The 24803-nt window shown below is 32.6% G+C and overlaps 1 protein-coding gene across 2 annotated transcripts in view; it reads left to right on the top strand.

Annotated features, from left to right (window-relative positions):
* The window catches only part of SNX13 (sorting nexin 13), a 129065-nt gene that overhangs the window by 84539 nt on the left and 19723 nt on the right, over positions 1 to 24803 (top strand). For both annotated transcript variants that reach the window (XM_087428153.1, XM_004418952.3), the window contains exons 14-19: positions 4739 to 4843; positions 5451 to 5583; positions 9878 to 9915; positions 13940 to 14009; positions 18448 to 18587; positions 22924 to 23031. In XM_087428153.1, the coding sequence (XP_087284279.1) occupies positions 4739 to 4843; positions 5451 to 5583; positions 9878 to 9915; positions 13940 to 14009; positions 18448 to 18587; positions 22924 to 23031 (594 nt within the window). The remainder of the gene's footprint in view (positions 1 to 4738; positions 4844 to 5450; positions 5584 to 9877; positions 9916 to 13939; positions 14010 to 18447; positions 18588 to 22923; positions 23032 to 24803) is intronic.

The following is a 24803-nucleotide window of genomic DNA, read 5'->3' as shown; positions in this document are numbered from 1 at the left end:
AGTTCATTTTCACTGAATTATCTCATTGCACAGATATACAAGCGTTTATTTACCTTTGATATTGTTTATGAACATTTGGTTTTTTCCCATTTCATTTCTATTACACTGCTGCTCTGAATGTTGTTGTTCATGTTTCTTCGTGCATCTATTCAAGAGTTTCTGCTGTTTGAAACTTACTTCAGGGTATATGTCTAAGTCTTTTGCATGTTAATTCTTAAAGTAAGTTGGAGAGTACATTCTATTGTAGTCCGATAGTATGGATTACAATTATAATGGAAAAATCAGAAAATTAATAGTTAAGTCAGTTTCTTTCATCATTTTAAAGATATCTTTTCATTGTTTTCTGGCTCTCATTGTTTCTGCTAGAAATCAACTATGAGTTTGTTGTTCTTTTGCGGGTAATCTCTCTTTTTAGCATTGAAAGACATCCTGTATCTCAAGAAACCCTTCCTTGGGACACAAAAAGTCCCAGATTTTGGCATTGAATGCAGAAGGTTGAGAAAAAGTACAAAGTCCATACTATGATTCAAAAGATAAGGGCCAAAAGCAACATGTTCTTAGTGTCAAATGACTCCAGCATGGGTTATCCACCTTCTGTAGTCATTGCTGTGTTTTTCCCTTGACCTCTAATGTTAGCCACCATTATTTACTGTTCACAATAATGGACCCTCCATTGTGTATCACTCCAAGTACAACCTAAGCACATTGTTAATCATGGGTGTTAACAGTACATCTTTCACTTTTCCTGTCCTGTGTTTTGTATTGTGATAGGACTTGTTTAATTTTTAACATTGTGAATATTGTAGCCATGTTTTCTAAAAGTTCAGATAATGAAAATGAGAATGATTACAATACCAACACCAGCATAATCCAGACACCGCCAAAAAAGAAAAGTAAATGACTGGGTTATTTGAATGACAGATAGTAGGAACCATATAACTGGATTGGGGAGAATAAATAACTGAAATAGAGCTTACTGCATGATGTGCAAAAAATATTTTTGGGATTGGTCATGGTGGAGAAGGGGATATGAAAACAAATATGGAGACTGAATATTATAAGTACTTTTAAATCAATAAAATTTTTTTTTTATCTCCCAAAAAAGACCCCAATGATCAGTTGAAAATAGTGGCTGTTAAATTAACTTGGGTATACTACACAAATGAACACACATTGGCCTAGCTTTCCTTTGATTGCTTTGTAAAACTGCATAGAATTACATTTCATGATTCAGATATTTCAACTGAAATATCCTGTGGGTAAGCAAGAGAGGAAATTTTGATAGCATGTTTTGGCCCTTTAAAGTTTAGAACTTACTCTGTCAGACCATTATGCTTTCTATAGTATATTGTGTTACATCCAGTCGTAGCAACAAGAGTATATTTTCCATAGCTTCTAGGTACTTTCATTTGAAAAAATGGAGTTTTAGATACCTTGTTGATTTCTAAGCTTTTAATAAACTACGGGAAACATAAAACAAACTTTGCTCATCTATCTGCATATTTGGCAGACAGTGCTAACCTAAATTTTAACAAATCACATTCAGTCCATAAACTTCTTACCAAAGAGAATGAAAAGATCTTACCTGCTAAATATCATGTATTCTTTCTATACAATGCTGCTAAAAGGGGAATATCATTTGCTTACTTGTCATACTGAGGTTTTCGTAATAAAATTTTTTGGTTAATTTTCAGTTTCTTCAAAAAATGTAGAAACAATGCTATTTTTGGCATTATAAAAATGTCAGGAAGTCTTTAGAATTTGCCTTTAAGATGGCTGTCATTGTTGCCAGCCATAGAAAACAGGCTAAAATGTTGGCCTGCAGTAGAATCATATTTTCAAAGAACGGGACAAGAATAATGCCCTTCTCTAATTTGAAAATACATCAAGAATGAGTATGGTAAAAAGAATTATGGTAAACTGAAATTTATATGCTTTTTCTCCAAAACTGTTAAATGATCTTTGAAGAAGCTAAAAAGAAACTTGAAAAGGATGGATTGACCTGAGTTATTTATGTGTAGGCTATAACAGAAACTCAGACAGTAAAAAAAAATATGACTCCTTTTTTGGAAATAAGACTGTGGAGAACTCAAAAAAAAAAATCCCAGAAAGGGACAGCCAGCTTAAACAGGGTTTTCTCAGTGTCTTTACTAATACTATAATTTATTTGGAATCCAGCTTCACTCTCACAAGTTTAAATGATCTATGTATTTTAAAATCATTTTCCTTGAGAAGGAGAGGTTTAATGTATGATGACATCTATTATGCTTTAAAGTATTTAAAAATGGACATTTTAGACATGGATAGCCTATTTGATGAATTCACAGATGCAAAGGACCTGATTGACAAACAACTGGTCTACTAAATAAGCCTGTAGATACAAAGTCTGTGGACATTTTTTGGAGAGCTGGGAACAAATTCCTACAGGTCTAAAAACCTGCTGTTTTTAATCAGTAAAATTCCATAATTCTTTACCAAAATGATTTTATTGAAAGGATATTTAACTTGATGTCATCACATTGGACTGATAAGAAGAAGTGTGATGTAGGCTTAAGAGCAGAGCTGAAAGTCAAAGTGAATTTTACATTTGATTGTATTTAGTTATACCACTATGTAAAAGAAAAGGATGTCCTAAAGGCTGCAGGCAGATCAGAGAAGTGTTGTTAAAAAAGGAAACACAAAGAGTAAAAATACCTTATGGGATCATGGGATAAGAAGAAAAGTAATTGTTTATTTTTTGTTAAGTATAGATAGTATCAGTTTAATTAGTCCTATTGTATATATAATTTCCTTTTAAAAAGTCTTAGATTTGTGTATTTTAAGAATATACAATAATATAGCCTGCAATATTTAAAAGAGTTAAAAAAAGTTAAAATAAATTGCTGTATCAGATGACAAAAACATTATAAATATATTTTATATTTTTCTCAAACATATTATTTAAAGATTTTATTTATTTATTTATTTTCCCCCCAAAGCCCCACTAGATAGTTGTATGTCATAGCTGCACATCCCTCCAGTCGCTGCATGAGGGACACGGCCCCAGCATGGCCGGAGAAGCAGCGCACCGGTGCGAGCCCGGGATCCGAACCCGGGCCGCCGGCAGCGGAGGGCGTGCACCCAACCGCTAAGCCACGGGGCCAGCCCTCAAACATATTATTTAATTAATCATATTAATTACTAATTGCCACTTTTAACTAGTCCTATTGTTTTATTTAAATAACCACATTTGTGTAATAGAAAAGTAGAGAATACAGATTAATAGATAATTTTGGAAAAACACTTATTTTTGTATTTCTAAGTTAAAGTGATAACAAATGTGTATAAATACTTCTATATTACTTTTTTGGGGTGGGGGTGGGGTCTGGATATTTGTGTCCCATGGTAACTCTCCAAAAGTGTTGATCACTCTATACCAAGGATGAAGCTTAATCCAATTCTGTGTACCTGAGATTATAGGAAAAATTTAAATAAATGTAAAATGTTATTATTTTCAAATTTGCCTCATTTCTTAGAAACTGAGTTTAGTGAGCTTAGAAGGCAAATGAAAGGACAAAACCAACTAACGTCATGTTCCTCTCTAATCTTTGTCACGTACTTGAAGTTGCTTAGTTCTCCCATTCCGGGGGAAAACACGTAAACACACACCACACCACTCTGCACCCTCCCGTGTGCAATCAAACAAGAAATAAGCACCCTTCTCCTCCCTCTCCAGAAAGAAAAACTACCACCACACGACCTACTTGGATTTACTAACAAGAGATGAATTAACAAGGGAGTATTAGAAGTTGTATAGCTCTTTTCCTACACATTTATACCCTGCTGTTTACTTCTTTTACTTTTTCTCCTCTTCTTGATTTATCCGTTCTGTTCCTTACATATTCTTTTGGATAGCATAGAGAAATTATTCAAACAATGCATTCTTTTGCTAGTTTCTCTAAAAGTTACCATCTTCGTTACTCATTTACTCTCCAGAGCCTTCTGAAGTAACAAATTCAAAAGTTGACATGCCAAAGATGGCCATATTCTTAGCTTGTCAGCATTTTTTTTCTTTCAATAAAGTAATTTTTTACATTGGGCATCAGATTTTATATTTCTTTGTAATATCTGTCACATTATGCACTTTGAAGTGGAAGTTGTTGGAACGAATGAACTTTTCAGATTTTTTTCTCTCCCATATCACACTGGAACTTTGCTGCAGCGTTATAAAACCAAATTTAGGATAAGGGTAGTCTCTTTTAAAGGCCATTCACAATGATTGTTTCTGTTGTTAAATGATAAGTAACAAATGGCTATTCTTTTGGAAATTATATTAAATACACATCCAGGACTACTGAATGCTAAACATAACTCCTAATGACAGTGTTTCCTGTGTGCCAGCCACTGTGCTTGTATGCCTTACATAAATCTCTTTCCATCCTTCTGATAACCTTTTGTAGTATTATCTCCATTTTGCAGATCGAGTAAATGAAACCTAGTGAGAGGTAACTTGCTTGGCAAAAGTCAAGATTTAAATCCATGTTTGTCTATTAGTCTACTGTGTAGTACCACGATCATGAGGAGGTTCTGTCTTATTTCAGCCTTCTTAAACATCAAGGTGTCATTTGCAAAGCAAAGATTTTGCCAATTTGCCAATTACTTTCGATAATATGATTCCATTTTTTAATTCTCCTGCTATCAAGGGTTAACATATTTAGAAACTCCAAAGATCATTACTACCATTATTTTTCTCTGTTAGGCATCTCCAAGAGTTACTGTTGATGATTATTTGGTAGCAAAATTAGCAGATACCTTGAATCATGAAGATCCAACCCCTGAAATCTTTGATGACATTCAAAGGAAGGTATTATATACATTTATCATATCTTTCTTGAAAAAAATGTATATTTCTGTATGCATGTAATTTGTTTTTAAAAATGTTATTGAAACATTATAAAAGTAGAACAGTAACTAAAAAGATGAGTTATGGTAATAATACTTTTCAATTACAAAAAAGATAGGCCAGTTTTTTTTGTTTGTTTATTTAATTGACAAATGAGGAAAATCCTTATGTTGTGTTTTTTGTTTGAATCTGACTGAAGAGTGAGGTAGTTTTAGAAGTTCATGAATTGATGACGTACATATAAATAACATGACTAAATTTATTTTAATATGTGCCTTGAGCCTTTATGTGGACTTGTTTTTTAGAGAACCCTACTTCCTAAAGCATTGTATATAACCTGCTGTCATGTGACTTGTGTTGCAGTAGGACCCTTTTCAGTGCAATTTAGGTAGTAAAGGGACCAGAAGAAATCATTAGTTGTGACGTAGTCTTATTGCTGATATCTTAAAAATATGGAGCCTATGATTTGTTATAGAAGACCTCAATCTAGCTTTTGGTGAAATCTTGTTAGTGAAAATTAGTACGTTATTTGTATTAATGATTGAATATCTTGACTTATTTCAATAAGGTATATGAATTGATGCTACGAGATGAAAGATTCTATCCTTCCTTCAGACAGAATGCACTTTATGTGCGCATGTTAGCTGAGCTGGATATGTTAAAAGATCCTAGTTTCAGAGGATCGGATGATGGTGATGGAGGTAAGGTGGCAGACATTGTATGTTTATATGTAGATACATATATATATTCCTATACATATTCTGCTTACCAAAATAATGACCTTTTAAACAAGATAAAAAATGTTCTTGAAGCTCACATATAAATTGTAATACATTTAAAAATCTGTAAATGAAGGACAAAGTTTAGTTACTATACTAAATTAAAATTTCAAAATTTAATAGATTAGCACGTAAATGTAGAATCCTTGAATTCTTAAGGAATGTTTTTTTGAGTTGTGTCACCCACATATTTTTGTGGTATAGTTTCCCTTTTGCTAGTAAGTAATAATGTTCATGACTAACAATGGGATTGTTGAGATTAAATGAGATAAGTAATGATTCTGAGACTGTACCATAAACTATAAAGCATTATTAAAAAAATACAGTTTTTTCTTTCTTTAATTATACCCTTTTGCAAATCCTACACAGTATAAACTGGAAGAAGCTATAAGATTTCTTTTTCCAATCTTTCAGCTTTTTCAGATGAGGATACTATCGGCATGGTGTAGTGAAAAAAGCAGACTTTAAGAGTCAGAATATTTAGATTTTACTACTGTTCTACTACTTATTACCTGTGTGATGTTGGCCAAACACTTAATTTTTTTAAGCCTCATTTTTTTCAGTTGTAAATCTGGGATAATATTCTTCTCATAATATCATCTTACCGTAGAGTCATTGTCAGATTTAAATGGATTATGTATATAAAATAATTTATAAACTAGAACACAAATATCAGTTTTTAGTTAGTAATAAATAATCAGTTATTTCAAGTCTCCAGATTCTTAGGCCTAATGATCATTTTACTTGTAATCCAGTTTAGAAGTACTTATTAAATTCTAGTTAAATATCTAGGGTTTGATAAACTCTCCAGTATATTCTACTAAGCAAATAAGCAATGTAAATAAAAAGTTAATGGGAAAGATTTGACTCAGTAATTATTTTAAAAGAGTGTTTTAATTATAATTTACTTATGATTTTAAGTTTACTTCAGTTTAATGGACAGGACCTCTTGGGGTTGGAGATATAATAGATCTATTAGGTAGTGAGCACTGCTTTAAAAAATACCTCTATTATGGAGGCTTCTGAGCCTCCCCTCTTCCCCCCCCACCCCCTTCCCCACTCCCTAGTCTACATTAGTGAGATTTTACTTTTTAAATAATCTGAGAAATCTGGTTACAGAAGTTTGCATTTGAGTTTTAATAACTTTTATATTGATTGTTGGTCTAATATCTTGGGTTTTTAAATTAATACTTTCTGGTTTATTTATTTGTAAAACTGGAATAATATTCTATTAACTGGATTTGATTGCATAGTTAAGGAAGTTTTCTTTTTTTTTTTTTAAAGAGTGCTTCTATGGGAGCCGAATAGTAAAATTGAGTGTACCTTGAGTTTATTATATAGTGTATCTGTATTTACTGTCTCTTTTGAAAAATCTTTTACAGAGCTGCTATGAAATTTACAGTAGCAACTCTACTTCCAGAAAGGACTGTTATAAGCGTTCTTTTGTTATTTATTTTAGTTTAACTACTTTGGAAATTTCTTAGTATTAGGAAATGGATTTGCTATATGACCTAGAATAAAAGTAAATTAATTGAATCATAATCAGCTAATTGTATGAGTTCCTAAGTAATATATAATTTAAAATGATGGTAGTAGCAATATATCCTATGGGAATAATTTTTCATGCTATTGTGTAAGAAGTCTTCCAGAGTCTTCTAAATTGACTTTTAGCTCCCATTCTTAGCTTTCTAGTCAGTCTATCTTCTTGTATGCAACTAAGGGAAGCAAATTATTTATAAGCCTTCTCAAACTTCCCAAAACCTCATTACTTACTTAAAACATAAGTAGATTAAGGAAATTTTTCCTGCAACTTTTGATCTGAAGTAAATGTACTTCTCTTTTATATCAGCCATTGAATAATCCCTCACATTGGAATCATTGATTGTGGTTTTGAATTACATATGTATATATCTTTTGTCTTTCCTGGACATTGCTTTTTAACATTCTGTGTCTTAATTGATGAGCTTTTATACATTGTATAACTAAAAAATTGCCTAATTCTTTTTTTTAAAACCATTTGAGAAAAATATGTGGAATGATGGGTAAATATGAAATATTATTGTTAAAAATAGCTGTTAGGTTTATTGTCTTTGTCAGTGTAGATTCTAGGTGATTGCTTCCAACTTTTTCAAATAGTAATGCTTATAATTTTCTGGTCTCTATAAGATTGTTTAATCACAAATAGGCCTTCCCCCTTTAAACATTTTTTGTTTAAATTCATTTTCTGACTTTTAAAATTAAGTTTCCTGACACTGTGTGTATTTTTTAGACATTCTGAAATTTTGGCTACTTTTTAGACATTTTGAAATAATTGTCTAACCCTGTGTTTAATGTGTACCTGATTTTTAAAAAGTACAGGCTACAGTTGAGCCTAAAATTAATAGGCCAAGTCGTATGTGTGATAGTATCCTCTGGTGGTTTTTCTCTGCTGGGGAAGAAATTTCGTTCCCTATTTAACCAAACTTCAGTGGATAGGTAGGTGGCTGGGTGGCTTGCTTATGCATGCTATCTCTCCTCTCTCCTCCCCTCCTCTCCTTTCTTCCTTCTCTCTCTCTGTTTGTGATTGCTTCTTTAGTTAGTTCAACTTTAAATTATTTTAAAAGTAAATATTTTCTCCTTTATTTAGAAACTTGGTCTCACAGTCTTTTTAATATTTTAAAAATATTTTAATTATGCTTTCTGTTTTAAATGTTAATTTCAATCCCATTATTTTTCTCACCAGGTCAAACAGTACTTTCTTTTGTTTTCTAGTGTTTACAGGCAGTCATCAAATTCTTGATTAAATGTGGACCTAGATTGATTTTAGACTGTATTTCTGGATCTTATTGTTGATCAAGAAAGTAAACTGTGCCTTGTTTTGCTCTCAATTTCTCTTTTAACTTGTCTTGTCTCTGGTGGGAAGATTTAAGAGGTGGGCAGACCACAGAAGGAGGTATGAGGCATGTAATTGAATAAGGAAGATAGAGAACTATTTGTTTACTCATTTTATTTATTTTTTATTTTTTTATAATTTTTTATTTATTTTTTCCCCCAAAGCCCCAGTAGATAGTTGTATGTCATAGTTGCACATCCTTCTAGTTGCTGTGTGTGGGACGTGGCCTCAGCGTGCCCAGAGAAGCGGTGCGTCGGTGCGCACCCGGGATCTGAACCCGGGCCGCCAGCAGCGGAGCGCGCGCGCACCCAACCGCTAAGCCATGGGGCCGGCCTGTGTTTACTCATTTTAATTATCACCTTTGCTGTTAACCAAGGAGTAACCCTAGGTGGAATTTCCTGTTTACCTTTTGAGACCAAAGTCTGAGGAAGCAAGAAAGGTTCTCCCGCATTTAGAATTGTTGAAGTTGGAAAGCAACACCAACTGCCTTTTTGTAAAAGAAGTAGAAATTTGCTTTGAAGACCCATTTAGAGATCCAGAATCATAAATAATCTCTTAAGTGCTAGAAACCATACATTAACTTTAAACTGTATATGAAGTATTGCTTTACCATGTATTTATTTGTGTTTTTAACAGAGGGGCATCTTAATTGGTAACTTAATTTGCTCACGTATAGAATAAAACCCTGAGAGAAAAGACATTAATTTTAATAATGAGTAATTGACTTACTCTCTAACATTAGTTTCTAAAAGTAATTTTTTTTAGTTGCTTTTTAATTAAATGGTATTGCATATAGAGTTTTACATCTTTTGTTCTATTAGTTATATATTGATTTAAGAATCTAGACTTCTAATGATTTTGAGCCAAATCTACAAGAATAAGTAGACTTAATAGATAAATTAAAAATCAATCTATTTATCCTTCACACTAAAGAATAATTTTATTTGTAATATTTCTTAATCCGGTGAGACAGAAATAACAAAATACCTCTGACATTTCCTAATAGACTTCACTGTGCAGTGTTTTCCTCATGTTTACATTGTATTAGACAACTTAATATGTTACTATAAGGATAAAGTATTTAATAATTGCTGTCCTGTACATGAATGCCCTTTTTGGGTAGTGGGGGCAACTTAGATACATACATATTTTCACTAAAATACCTCTCTTGGAAAATCATGGGGCTTAAGGGAACAGGTATTTGGGAGTAGTGTACCACAGTTTTCTTTATTGTTCTGTTATGTCTTGGCTTGTGTGACTTTCATTCTTGATATTTGAACCTTAGATAAAGCAACTGTTTCAGAAGTTTTTACTGTATACTGAGTTGAATTTCCTCTCCCACAGAATCTTTTAATGGGTCTCCCACAGGAAGCATAAATTTGGTAAGTACTGTTATGGGTACTTTAATTATTAAAGTGGCTTGAAAATAATATGAAAGGCTGAGCCTTAACATATGTAAATAAATGCTATATTAGAAGCCCCCAAATCATCCTTTAGTATTATAAGAAGTTATTATACTTTTAAAGAAATTTTAAATTCACATATAAGGCATCTGTGAATTAGAATTTAAAAATGAAATTTATATTCATTTTTAAAAATGGGCTTAGGTCACACCTGCATGATTCTGTTGCATTTGATTAAAAAATTGATTTCATTATTTTCGATACCAATACTTAGTATTTTAAAATGACTCTTAGGTTAGTGCTATGATAGGCAGTAAATTTATGACATAAATGTTTACGTTGGAACTAGTTTTTTCATCTCTTGTATTTGGAAAAGAAATATAAGATTAATTAATTGGGATATCTGAAAACTTCTAGATATTTGTTAAAGTCTACACTATAACAAATTCAGGTAGTTGTAAAAAACATTTTTTTAAGCTTAGAGAATTTTACAGTGAATTAAGTAACTATATTCTATGATTACAGATTTAAGAATGGTGTAGGTTTTTAGCATATAAGCTGTCATTGGCATTTCATATATTCAAGGTAAAGTGTGAAATAATGAACTTTTCAGTTTTTTATATAGCTATCTTTGCCATTGAATAACTTATTTCATAAAATGCTGCTAGGAAGAAATATTAGAGTTCTATGAAAGTTTCAGTCCAGATTCCTTCTAACTACCTGACTTTTTCTTTCAGACTTTTTGTAATAACTAAGTGGTTTAGAGGTTCGTTATCTTATGTTTTCTATACTATTACAGTTATTTCTAAAATAACCTTATTGAGTAAGTGTTCTGTTACTGTACAAAGTATAACCTTTAACAAAACACTAAAGAAAATCAGCCAGAGTGTTATGTCAGATATTTTGTAACATTTAAAATGTTTTCCTAAATCATTTGTTATCATTACCATTTACTTGTTATATTCCATAGCCTTATAACAAAAAGGAATATCTCCTAGAGCATGAAGAAAGTGTTAGCAATAATGTTCATTATAAAGAAAAAGTTTCCAAATGTGACAAAACTTTTCCTTGGATTGAAATTTTCTAGTGTTCACATTTGTAGTGCTTGTACAAATGTTTGCACACTAGTAAAAAAAAAACGTTTTTTTTCTTTATTCCATATCTGGAATAAATGCTTTTTCAAGTAAGAGAGATCCCTTTTGTCACATAGTGATATAAACCAGAACAGTCTCTGGATCAAAAAAGGTCACATTGAGGTCAGTGAATTGCAGTATTTTGTTATTCACATAAATCAGTTAAATTCAACCTTTTAAGTAGGTAGAGTCTTTGAAATTGTTTTAAATACATAGACAAATTTTAGTGGATAACTGGATTTTTAAGATAGCTTAACATTAAAAATGAGATCATGATAGTTTATTCCAGTATACTAGACAAAGTAAATATTTTATGTGTGGTGTTTTACTTATTTTGCAGTTGAGATGGCCAGGTAAATTATGAGCATTTCTAGCCGAGCCAATGTAGTTGTGTTTGCTGAGTTGATTATCATAATAAATTTGAACGTTCAGTTTTTGTGTTAGCATAATGTTTAAAAAAAACACGTCTTTTTTTTTTGCAAGGAGTTCAAGAATCTTAGGCCAGACTACTTTACAACCTGTATTTTATTTCAGGATGGTATTAATGCACTTGTTTTGAAATCACAGTTTTCTTTTACTAATCGATGTTTATAGTTCTAAATCAGAATGTAGTTCCGTAGTTACTATTATTTTACCAATTGTAACTTTAGTCTATTTGATAGTCACATGTGCATTATAACAGTGACTAATGTTTAAGAGACATTTCATCAGATTTTTCCATCATATTTAATGAAAATAATATTAATTGTTAATTTTAAATGTGCTAAAAAGACATTTATATGCAATGTTTTCTAACAACTTCTGGGTTGCAGTATAAGATGCTAGCAAGTTTAAAATAAGAAGTAAGTAACATTTAGCTTTTTAAATGTTACTATAAGGGAAGGTTACTACTACTTTTACTACTGCTACTACTAATGCTTTTTTGAAAGTTAGTTGTTTTATGTTCCCTGTGCTAGCTTGTAATTGGATGAAGATCACAGTAAATAACAATCTAAATTTTGTAGAATAAACCATTTCCTCTGAGGCTTCTATCTTGCACATAAAAACAAAGCAAAGGTTGTGCTCTTTCTATCAAAATGTTTTATTATAGGTCATATGAACACTTAAAAATAAGTGCATTCTATTTCTTTTCAAAGTATTTCCATTCACATTGTATCCTGACAGAGTTGTAAAGCAGATATTACACCATTCTGACCGTTGGGAAAACTGAGATATAAGAAAGACTAATTGGTATGGCTCAAGTCTCTTATGGTATCAGTGGTGAAGCCTGTTCTAGACCTAATTTAGTTTAATGATTCTCCCATTTGACCGGGGAATCATCTGTATGGAATTATCACATTTTGCTTCTCTTAATGCTCAGTCTTTAGTAGATACACTTTTGGCTTTCTTCTTGGAATACACTTGCCTTAGTTTAAATGGCTTTATGTTATGTATATGGCTGCACTTAAGTCATTTAGATGACTCAGTTAGCAATAATAAGGACTCCAAAGTTCATTCAGATCCTGTGGTTTTTAAAGTGTAAAATATGTCTGAACCATATAATGTCTGTGTGTCATAGGACCCCAAGAGCACTCCTATGTTCAGTGATTTACTAAGGACTCACAGGCCTCAGCAGTCATACTCATGACTAGGATTTATTATAGGGAAAGACATAAAGCAAAATCAGCAAAAGGAAAAGGTGCATGGGGCAAAGTCTAGAGGAAACCAGGCACAAGTTTCCAAGAATCCTCTCCCATGGAAGTCACATAGGACAAACTAATTCCTCCAGGAATGACTGAGACAACACATGTGAAATGTTGCCACCAGGAAAGCTCATCTGAGACTAAGTGCCCAGAGTTTTTATTGGAGACAGGTCACATAGACACCCTCTGTCTACTGCATACTAAAATTCCAGACTCCCAAAAGGAAAACAGATGTTCAGCATAAACCACGTTGTTTGTGCAAACAGTTTAGGTACAGTGAGACACTCAGCAGTTAGGGAACAGTGGGAACCTTCCCTAAATCTAAACTCCCAGATGCCATCCAAGGGCCAACCTTGCAAGCGGTCCTTTCTAACGAGAGCAATTTCAAGTGTACTGTGTCAACTCTTTTCTGTAGAGTCTACCTTCATTATATGATTATGTTCTCTTCTGTGTATGTGTGGATATATGTGTATGTAAAAAAAAAGTTTTAAATTTAGACCCAAAGGCCATAGTTATAAAAGATTCATTCTGGGTCAATTGGTAATGATTTTTGTTTGGGGAATTATTTTTGAAAATTAATTATTTAAAATCTATCTTAGGCTACAGATTCACTTCATTTAATAAGTAATCATAATAATAACTGACATGTTTTGTGTTAGGCAGTCTTTTAAATGTTTTACACGTCTTCTCATGTAATCCTCACATAACCCTATGACATAGGTACTATTATTATTTTCATTTTATAATAAGGAATCTAAATTAACTGAAATTATTTCTAAATTAACAAAGGTGTTAAGTTAAATATTACAGAGTTGGCTCTAGTATATTTCAACATTTAAAAGTATTGAAAAGTTAAGAATATGTCTACTTATTTTTATTCACATTTCTTTCTTGCCATGTATTGAATATAATTGAGAAGTAGCAAATTAGAATATATGGACAAACAATGAAGGAAGAAATAATATGATATATTAAGTTGATTTCTAAATCACTTTGATTTATAGTTTCTTAATCTTGGCTCTTCTCTCTCTTGTTAGTGTAAATAGGATTATTGTTGGAGGGGAGGATTCAAATAATATAAAACATACATGGAGCAAAGATGAGTAATGCATGTATGATGTAGAATTCTTTAACACTTTTTTTTCTATAAAATTAAAAAATTTTGTTGCCTGATTTTTTTTCCCCCAGTCTTTAGATGACCTTTCAAATGTATCTTCTGATGACTTAGTACAACTTCATGCTTACATTTCAGACACTGGTAAGAGACTTTGTGGTATAATTGTTACTTAAAAGCTATTGATTATTATTATCCCTACATTATTTTCCACATTTATTTTTACACACCGTCTTTCTGTTCTTTAGTCGTATTTTTTAGTTACTTTATTTTCTGCAGCACGTTCTTCATTAAATTCCATAATGTTTATTTACTTGTGTATATGATATTTGAAGGTTGTCACTGTTAACATTTGAAAAAGCTTATATTCTAAGCCTTTTGTCATTGCTAATAAACTCTGAAACCAATTGTTTCCTCTTTTTGTTTGCATCTTGCTGATAATTGTCTGTATAATTCTTATTAAATCATTTTGCGGCAGATTTTAGTTCAATATTTTTTTTCATTCATGCAAAGACAGACTAGATAATCGAGTAAATGAAGCTTTTGCGTGTGGCAGTTTACAGAAGTTCAAGAAATGCTTAGATGAGATGAGAAACCTCTGAGATTTTGTGACTCAGTCAGCATACATGCAAAATAGTTAGTGAACTGAGAAAAAAATCAATTTCCATCATTGCTATTGGGTTATTAGGTAATGCCAATGAGTAGTAGACATTGCTGATTTTCTTATCTGGCCTCTCACTATTCCTAGAATACTAGAGTGTGTTTGTTAGATTACATACTGAAGTATAAACAATATTGAGTTATATGCCTCAGTTCAATTTCATATTTACATTTTAGATACTGAAAAGTGATTTTATAGTATAAGTGTAGTTTAAAAGATAATTTGCATCTGTTTTTTTTTTTTTTTACGATCTCTGTTCTTTTGCCTCACACTGGAGCTGGAGTCTCATTTTGCATTCTGTTCTCTGCCAGATTTCTGGAATAAGTTATGTTAATTGCTGTATCAGTTCTTCCTTTATCTTTTACAAATACTTGATGCATACGTTACTCTTTTCTTAAAGCTCATTAGATAACACCCCTTGTAAATAAAACCAGAGGTCTTGTTGCTTTTCTTTTTAGCTTTTGATACAGTTGTCTCATTTTTTCCTTCCTTAAAAATTTTAAATTCTTTTAAAAATCTCTATTTTCAAATGTGAAAGCCTTTGTTAAAATGCAAATATTTAGTATTTGTCTTTTTATTTCTTTATTGAAGACCTTAAACTTTTATGTCTAGAGGAAAACACTCATGTCCGTATTTCTTATATGGATCTTTCTCTTCTCTGAAGGTTCTCATTTTCTAGCTGCTTTGTCTGTTTATTCAACAAATATTTATTAACTTCTTAAAATGTATGGAAGCAGTACACTAAGCATTTTTAATAAATTATTTCTGTCAGACAAACTTATATATAAATACTAAAGTGTAGTGGTTAAGAGCACAACTTTTTGTCTGAATTGCTTGGGTTCAAACCTCAGCTCTGCCACTTAATAGTTGGGTAAACTTGGGTGTCTTCCTTAACTTCTCTATACCTCATTTTGCTCATCTGTAAAATGAGATAATAATGATAATAATACCTCATAGAGTTGTTATAGACTAATTAACTAGTTGCATTAGTAATTACGTGGTGGGCATTATATATTAGTGTTTGTTCAATAAATATTTATTTTACCAATTGGACTCCAGAGTGTCTTTGAGTCTAGATCCCATATCCTTTAACATCTTTATTACAGGAAGTAGAACTTAGAGTCTAGTGCAGTGCTGCTCAAGGAGTGGTCCATGGGCTACTGTGTACTGCTTCATTGAGAAATCTTGCTTTAAAGAATATTGGCTAAATTATGCAGTGTGCTTAGTGATGAGATTGATTTATATTCTGATCCTAGTTCCATATCTGGTTATGGATTAGTAACAAATAGTTTGCACATCCACTGCTATGAGTAACATTGTCCTAATGAAAACAAAACCTACTGTTTCCACTATAATATCTTACCATCATCTCAAAATCAACATGTGTAACTTCATTATCTTCTTTTAAAATAAAATTACCTTTCTGTCTTCTGTACTTCTTTTATAACAGCCTCATTATTCTTCCTGTTGTGCTTGCACACTGGTCATGATCTCGCCTGCCTATAAATTTGTGACAAATCTGATTCTTCTTTTTCAGAGTGCTTTCTTACATTCCTCTCTTCTTTCCTTTTCTACTCCATGCTAGTCTCTTTATTCTTATTAACTCCGAATTGATTATGGTTTGCTGCCTAATTGGCTTCTGCTTTCTGTTTTCCTTTCCCAAATCTATCTTGAACACAGCAGATAAAGCCATTTGCTTGTTGCTATGGCTAACTTGGTTGAGTGATGGTGTTTCTCTAATGTGATGAAAAAGTATTGTGCAGTTTGCTTTGCTAGGTCTCTAAGAAAAGGATGATTGGAAGAGGTGAACAGTTAATAATAGTGTTACCTGTTGTTAAAGCCTCTGAAAACAAGATGACCAAAGTCTATCCCTAGTCTTATATTTTGTCAAATCTGGAACACTGATATTAGACAGAAAGGGAATGAAGGGCAATTTGGAGTAGAAAGTGCAAATCTTAGAAAAATGTTGATGAAAGCCCAAGACAGGTTTCTGTACAACTACATTTGCCAATATAGATTTCTAGCTTTTATGTGATTAAAATAAATTACTAAGAAGCTACGCAGACCCTTTTTGCCTAATTGTATACAAAATACAAAATATTTAGTCAGCTCCGAAAGTTGGCCACTTTTTTTTCATAATTATGGATCAGTGTAATCTATTATTAGAAGAGTAGTTGGTCACTATGGTAGTATAAACTGCTATGGGAAATCCTGCCTCCCACACACAGAAAGGCTGAAAATAATAAAATAAAAATAGCTAAAGGGGGAAATCTACAGGTGCCATAGACCATGAGGAAAAATATAGAGAAGTGAAAAAGGAGTTGAAGTCAATGAGCTCATAGGAGCATAAAGACTGCTATCTTGATTTTGACAGCATTTTCATGCCCTCAAATTTAGAAGAGGCAGGACGGGCCAAGGCCATGCAAAGCTGGAACCCAGTCCTTTGCATAAAGCCCGGAGTCACAAAAGGTCGCTTGATGTGAAAGAGGAACTAGAAAAACTTATTCTACTGTCAGGGGAAAGAACAAAGAATGTCAAGATCACGGTTGGAAATAGTATCTATCACCCACAAGAAATTGAAAGCCTGTCTTGTATCCTAAGATGAGTATGTCTAGATTCAGCCATCCTCAAGTGATTGTATTGAGGAGAATATGAGAGTATATTAAAAATATTTGTAGAGATAAAAACCTAAGGCAAGAATACAACACTATGAAAAAGAACCAAATAAAATTATAGAAATTAAAAAAATATAGTGATTGAAATTAAGGTCAGTGGATGGATTAAGAAATAGACTAGAAAGGGGCCAGCCCCATGGCGTAGTGGTTAAGTGCTCATGCTCCGCTACTGGCGGCCTGGGTTCGGATCCCGGGTGCGCACTGACACACCGCTTGTCCGGCCATGCTGAGGCGGCGTCCCACATACAGCAACTAGAAGGATGTGCAACTATATATACCACTATCTACTGGGGCTTTGGGGAGAAAAAGGGGAAAAATAAAAAGAGGAGGATTGGCAATAGATGTTAGCTCAGGGCCGGTCTTCCTCAGCAAAAAAAAAAGAGGAGGATTGGCATGGATGTTAGCTCAGGGCTGATCTTCCTCACAAAAAAAAAAAGAAAAAAGAAATAGACCAGGTACAGATGAGTGTAGACTCAGTAAACGTTTGGAGACCTGAAGAAATGATCTAGAATAGAGTACAACACAGAGATAAGAAAATGAAAAATAAGAAAGACAAAGTGATTCAAAGTGCATCTTTTTATTTCAGATTAGTACAAAATGGGAACAGGTTTTGGTTTTAGAGACTACCTGACTTGGATGATTAGTGGCAACTCAGTAGGAAAATGCCTTTTTAAAAAAATCTCCAGAATAAATTACACTTGTAAATTGTTGAATATTATAATTGAGAAAGAGACTTGCCAAAAGAATAGATAAATCTTACCTGTGGCTTTTGCTTTCTCTTTAGTTGAAGAGGTTTTAATTGAAATACAACTGAATAGTGAAGGCTAGTACAAAAGGTTATTATTTTTTTGTTATTTTTCCTCTCTTAAATTTGAGACTCAAATGCTATATATTATGAGGTGGTACTGTGGTATCAGAACTAATAATAGGTAAAAGCTCTTTGGGAAGAGAGTGCAAAGTAGACATCACTATATGGTTGGTAGTGTCATGATAAACTTGTAGTTTATTTTGTAATGTAGCCATCATATGTAACACCTTTTAGATGTGAGTACAGAAGATGGGACTCTGTTTTATCCTTTGGTACATCCTTTTGTCTCAGTCTGTCATTTCACATTCTTCTTCATTTCATGTGGTCCTTTTTGGTTGTTTTTGTTCTTCATCTTCCTCCTTTTTTGTGTCTTTTGTTCCTCTTCGTTTTGTTTTAAATGACTAGTATGTGCTGACTATGACCCATATGCCGTGGCAGGCGTTTGTAATGATCATGGCAAGACGTATGCACTATATGCCATCACTGTACACCGGCGCAATCTAAACAGTGAGGAGATGTGGAAAACCTATCGTCGTTATAGTGACTTCCATGACTTCCACATGAGAATCACTGAACAGGTAATGAGGTTTTTGAAGTTTTTTTACTTTACATTGTTTCCTGATTTGATGTTTGATTCTGAATAGTTCTGAGGATGCTAAGGTATTGACCAAAGCTAATGAAAGAAAATAAGGTAAGAATTTTCATATAATGAGCATAAATGTTTGAATGATTTTGAGCATTTAATCAATAAATCGAACTTAAGCCAGTCCTGACTATTGTAAACTAGTGACAAAATATCAGTGGTATATCTCGGAAAATTAAAATGAGTGTATATTTCTGATTTTGAAGAGGTGTGTGTGTGTGTGTGTGTTGTGTTGTGTTGTGCAGAGGTATTTGGGTTTGGCTTAAAGTAGGGATGGGGATCACTGGAGGACATTTTGTGGTTTTGTTTTTGCCAGTATGATTCAGATCTATAGTTATTTTAAATGGCATCCTTATCCAACAGTGTAACATTTAAATCCTTGATCCATTAAGTTATTTTAAGAACCACAGCCTAAATGAAATTTCACATTAACCAAATAATATTTTTAATTCTTGCTAAATACAACCCTCTTGTTTTATAGAAGTATAAAGACTCAAAGATAACAAATGTAAACAAATTATTTCTCTCTCTGTTCTATTTTTTATTAAATATTTTTTTTCTTCTTCTTAACTTAGAAAAAAATAATCACCAGATGAATTGGAATAGGTGATGTATGAAATTTAACCCTCGAGAGTCTGATTTCATTCACAGTTTTTAAATGTACAACTGGTAGTAAGTCAATAAAAACAGTAATAATTAATAGTGACATTTGACTGGATGGACTAAAGCTTTGAAATGACATGGTACTACTTTAGAATTCAGAAAATATCTTTTTCAGTTAAGATAGTGGAAAAAATATGGTTGGTACCATATTTTTAATGGTTTTTTTTAATATTTACCATATTTTTAATATTTTTAATGATAATTTCATTAAAATATTTTTCTATTAGAGTGAGGTAAACTATTAATAGTTTAAAAGTGATTAAAAACAGGTTAGTGTTGACTCCAGAAGCCCATATTAAAAGGAGTATTTTGCATTATATTCATAAGGAAATTAATAACTTAGGACTTATCTGTTTTTCTGTTTTTGTTGTAAAATAGATCTTTTCTTCATGTTTAGCTTGATTTGTTTGCAGAGGTGGGTGAAAGAATTTTCTGCCCCACATTGAAGAAATAATTGCCTTACTTTTTCAAATATTATCTGTTTGATATTGTTTTAAAATCGAATAGCTCATATATCTCTTTCTTCTCATCCTCACACTTTAACCAAAAATGACAAATTTTAAGATAATTTGAATTGCTAAGAATAGTTTTATTTACTTGCGAATTAATGGGAATTTGGTATAATACAAAATTTTCTTTGTGTGAATAATTGTCGTTTTCTTTCTGCTATTAAGAGGAATAACTATTGCCTAATTTAAATGTTCTAGGCTAGGACTGTAAATATTATGTTTACATATTGACAAATATAAGTGAAGAACATACATTTTAAAAACTTTATTAATAGAACAGTCTGTACAGAAATTTCCCTTTTCAATACAGCACCCAAAATTAAATGAAATTGATAAAGCACAATTCATTTTTGAAAGGGCTCAGTGCAGGTGAAGTCAGTGTATTTTGACTTTGTGTTTCCTATAAAGTCATAGTACGTGATTACTTAAGTATTTAAAGATTTTATTTATTTTATTTTTTCCCCCCAAAGCCCCAGTAGATAGTTGTATGTCATAGCTGCACATCCTTCTAGTTGCTGTATGTGGGACTCGGCCTCAGGATGGACAGAGAAGCGGTGCCTCGATGCGCACCCGGGATCCGAACCCGGGCCACCAGCATCGCAGCGCGCGCACTCAACCACCAAGCCACAGGGCCGGCCCTTACTTAAGTATTTAGATTGCTCACAGAGCTTAAGAAATTAAAAACTAAGCTTGTAAGTGAAAATTTAGGTTTAAGCACAATACTCAGCATTTGTAAATAAGACAGGCTGTTTGCCTTATAGTTCTGCCTTATCTATATTTTTTTAAACTCAAATCCCCTGTAAAATAGCAGAAGAAAAATGCAGTAACTTGTAATTCACTAGTTGATAACAGTACAACCTATTGACACAAATAAGTTTTAACTCCATAGCGCTCTTAAGGTATTAAAATTGTTTTAAAACAGGTTTTATTTTGTTTAACTTTGTGATGTAAACTTGTTTCCAATCTAAATATATGAACTATCATTTATTTTCTTTAAAGATTTTTTTAATAGTCTAATTTGATATTTTATGGATAAAGATTTGTAAAATTAAAATTGGCAAGTTTGATTTCTCCTGAGACATCTCTCCTTGGCTTTCACATGGCCGCCCTTCTTGCTGTGGCCTCACATGGCTTTTTCTTTGTGTACTCGCATCCCTGGTGTCTCTTTGTGTGTCCAAATTTCCTCTTATAAGGACACCAGTCAGATTAGATTAGGGCCCACCCTAAGGGCTTCATTTTAATTTAATCACCTCTGTTAAGGCTCTATTTTCACATACAGTCATATTCTGAAGTACTGGAGGTTAGGGCTTCAAAATACAAATTTTAGGGGGAATACTATTCAGCACATAACATGTTGGTAATACTGGAATAAACTATGCATTCTGTAAAATTGAGTTAATAGTTTCAGATAATGTAGATAAGGAATAGTCCACGAAATTAAGTATCTTTTAGGACACCTTGAAAAAGTAAATTTAATTCCATAAGGTCAGGGCCGGCCCCGTGGCTTAGCGGTTAAGTGCGCGTGCTCCACTGCTGGCGGCCCAGGTTGGGATCCTGGGCGCGCACCTCCGTACAGCTTCTCCGGCCATGCTGAGGCTGCGTCCCACATACAGCAACTAGAAGGACGTGCAGCTGTGACATACGACTATCTACTGGGGCTTTGGGGGAAAAAATAACTAACTAACTAAATAAATAAATAAAATTATAATTGATGTTATTAAAAAAAAAAGATAAGCTGGAAATGGCAGCTCCTCCTCCTCAAAAAAAAAATGAATTCCATAAGGTCTGATTTTTAAAAAGTTAATTCTTAAAACCAAGTACTCTCCATTGGACATTTGCTATTCAATGAGGACCCCTTCTAATACTTTTGTGAACCACCAGATTTGTGAATATCAGTACAGCATAACATTTTCTCTGTAAATTGCCTCTCTCTTTTTTGTTTCTCTTTCTTTGGCTGAGGCTAAAGAACTGCTTTTACTTTTCATATATAACATGCAATGAACTTGTTCACATTATAGCTCCAAGCAACCATCTGATTTGCCGTTCCATTTAATAATCTATCAGAATCTTCCAGTTTGGAGATGAAAATTATCCTACGCCTTTTTATTTCCTCTTCTCTTTAATCTCTGCACCTGGAATGAGTTTTCTTTACAGAGGATGTTGTTATTGTTGATTTGAGACAAAGAATGGTTTTAGCAAGTTTGTTTCACTTTAGGATATGTATCACATGGGAAAAGCAGAGTGGGGCTGCTTAAAGTTTCAGATACTAGGCTGTTGGCCAGGCACAGTGACCAGCTAAATCACTTTGTTCTTATACTGTGTTAGCAGCTAGTATGGTTAAAATCTGTACTTCAGCAAGGCACAGCAGATTACTACATATCGGGACCTTTGAAGGCACACCCAAATGTTGAGTCTTTAAATGCTAAATTTAGAGTAGGTATGCTTACTTTGTGTTTGTGGCTCTACAAAGGTAAGATGCATGCTGATGGCTCTTAAATTTTTTTTCTTAGTAATCTATGAGTTGATTCATGTGGTTGATGGGGAAGAGTATCAGTATTGTACTATAGTTGTATATATACAGAGTTGTAATATAGCTATATTTTTAAATTTGCCTTTTCTACTTTTAATAATTAGCTATTACAACAGTTAATTGAAGTCATCAATATAAAAAATATTTCTTTATGAATTTTTTATAAGCCAGGAACTCATAACTTTGATCATTAAAAATTTATTTGCGAATACTTTGTTCTCAAGCCAAAGGGTTGTTAAGGAAAATATTTTTTAAAACCTTTTATTATGAAAATTTTGAATAATGTCAAAATTAGAGTATTAAAATGAAACCTCATGTGGACATCACCCATCTTCATCGGTTACCCACATTTATCATTCTTAATTGAAAATACTTTATAATAAATAACATTAGAACTGTGGTTTGGACATATTTGGACAATATTTTTCTATTTTCTGATTTTTGCTTAATATAATAAAATATTTTGCAAAACAGTCTAAGATGCTTTGGATATGTAGAGAAATTGTCACTTGGAAAATACTTGTCTCTTTTTGTAAAAAACAGATTATTGAATGTATTTTGTCTTCTAGTTTGAAAATCTGTCAAGCATATTGAAGCTTCCTGGTAAAAAGACTTTTAATAATATGGATAGAGATTTTTTAGAAAAGAGAAAAAAGGATCTAAATGCATATTTGCAGGTAAGTCCATGTTTATTGTTACTTGTAGACTTGCATTTTAACGTAGCACCCAGATATAGCAGATTTCTTCATCAAAGAATGTTTTCACTATAATAATGAGATAGCAACCTCTTTTGAGTAGCATGTGATGTGACATGCAATCTGCTCAGTAATTTATATATATTATTTCTCTGTTTATTGATTAGCTTAGAAGTTTTGTGAACACTCAGTGGTAGGGATTTTGCCTTTTCTGGTTAGATAAATACACAGACACAGGCACATGTATCCATTCTACATTACTGTCAAGTCTAGGTATTTTATGGTAGACTAAACAGTTAAATGTTTCCAGTTCAGTAGATAGTAGCTCTTCATGGTATATCCAAAGCTGGCAGATTTTTATTCTCAGATAAATGTGTGTAGATGCCTCCCATCATCCAGGATGCGTCTAAGGCTTCTAAAATTACAAGGTAATTCAAGAGAGGAATAGATCTGAGGGACTGTTTCTAACGTGTAGCATCCTAGGCATATAGATTTCTCTTGTGGAATAACAAAACATGTCTCAGTGCTTACTTATTGCATAAGCTGTTCAGACTCCCAGAAATAATTTTGTTTTAGACCTTGGTACCCAGATGCCAGATATAATAATAATATCACTTTATAGTTTTTTATACTATTGAATGGTTTATGAAGTTTTCTTGCCCAGGTATATGGTGTTCCATTATTTAGCTCCCCTCTCCACCCTCTAGAACAAGGGTCGGTAAATTACAGCCTGCAGACCAAATCCAGCCCACCACCTGTTTTGTTAAGAGTGTTAGTGGAGCACAACCACCTATTTAGTTTACTATTGTCTGTGACTCCTTTTGCGCTACTACAGCAGAGTCGAGTACTTTCAGCAGAGACTCTGTGGACCCAAAACCTAAAATAATTACTCTCTGGACCTTTACAGAAAAAGTTTGCTGACTCTACCTTAGTATTTAGTGAAACTTAGCTAATACTATACTGGATATTTTGTTTGGAAGGTTTCTCTCTCACTCTGAAACATTTAACTGCTTGATTGGGTTTAGTTTATAATTGTAATTCATGACATTATTATTTACTGAAAGGATAACAAAAACATAAATCTCTGCTATTATTCATCTTTGTCTTCTGGCTTAAAGGTGAATGTCTGATATCATTTATATGACTCTTGTCAAATGTTTTGATTTTTTTTTAATGTACTAATTTCAGTTGCATTAAAATCTGTATCAATTATTTATAAGATTTAGAAAATAACCACCTTTTTCCAAATCTGGTGCCATAATGTATATTTTAAATGTGGCTGTGCTGTATACTTCTTAGCTAATGAACTCAATATGTCAAAACATGTTCCATCAAAGGAAATAAGATAGAATGTTAGGTTCTATCATTAATAGTTGGGAAAGCGATATTTTGTTTTGGGGCTTTCTTTATAACGCTTAAAAGTTTTTGTTTGGGTTATTCTATTAATGTTAACTTTAGAATTAGAATGTGACTAACGTAACAATTTACTAATGTGGATCTTCTTAATATAAGCTAAAAAACTGAAAATGGAATAGTAAATATATTTGGACAACTTTCACATTAGATATGCTGAAAGTCAAAATAGCAGATGGGAAGAATATACACTAAACTGTTAATGGTCATAGAATTATTGATAACTTTAACTGTATAATTGTTTTTTTAAATATAAAATTAAAATTCTTTACTGTATATTCTTAACTTCTAGCAGATGAAATTATAAATAGTAGTTAGTTTCCAATGTCCTATGAGTGCTA

Source organism: Ceratotherium simum, chromosome 1, assembly GCF_057802395.1.
Source record: "Ceratotherium simum simum isolate JZ-2026a chromosome 1, ASM5780239v1, whole genome shotgun sequence".
In the NCBI taxonomy this organism is placed as follows: Eukaryota; Metazoa; Chordata; class Mammalia; order Perissodactyla; family Rhinocerotidae; genus Ceratotherium; species Ceratotherium simum.
This window is presented reverse-complemented; position numbering and strand designations above follow the sequence as displayed.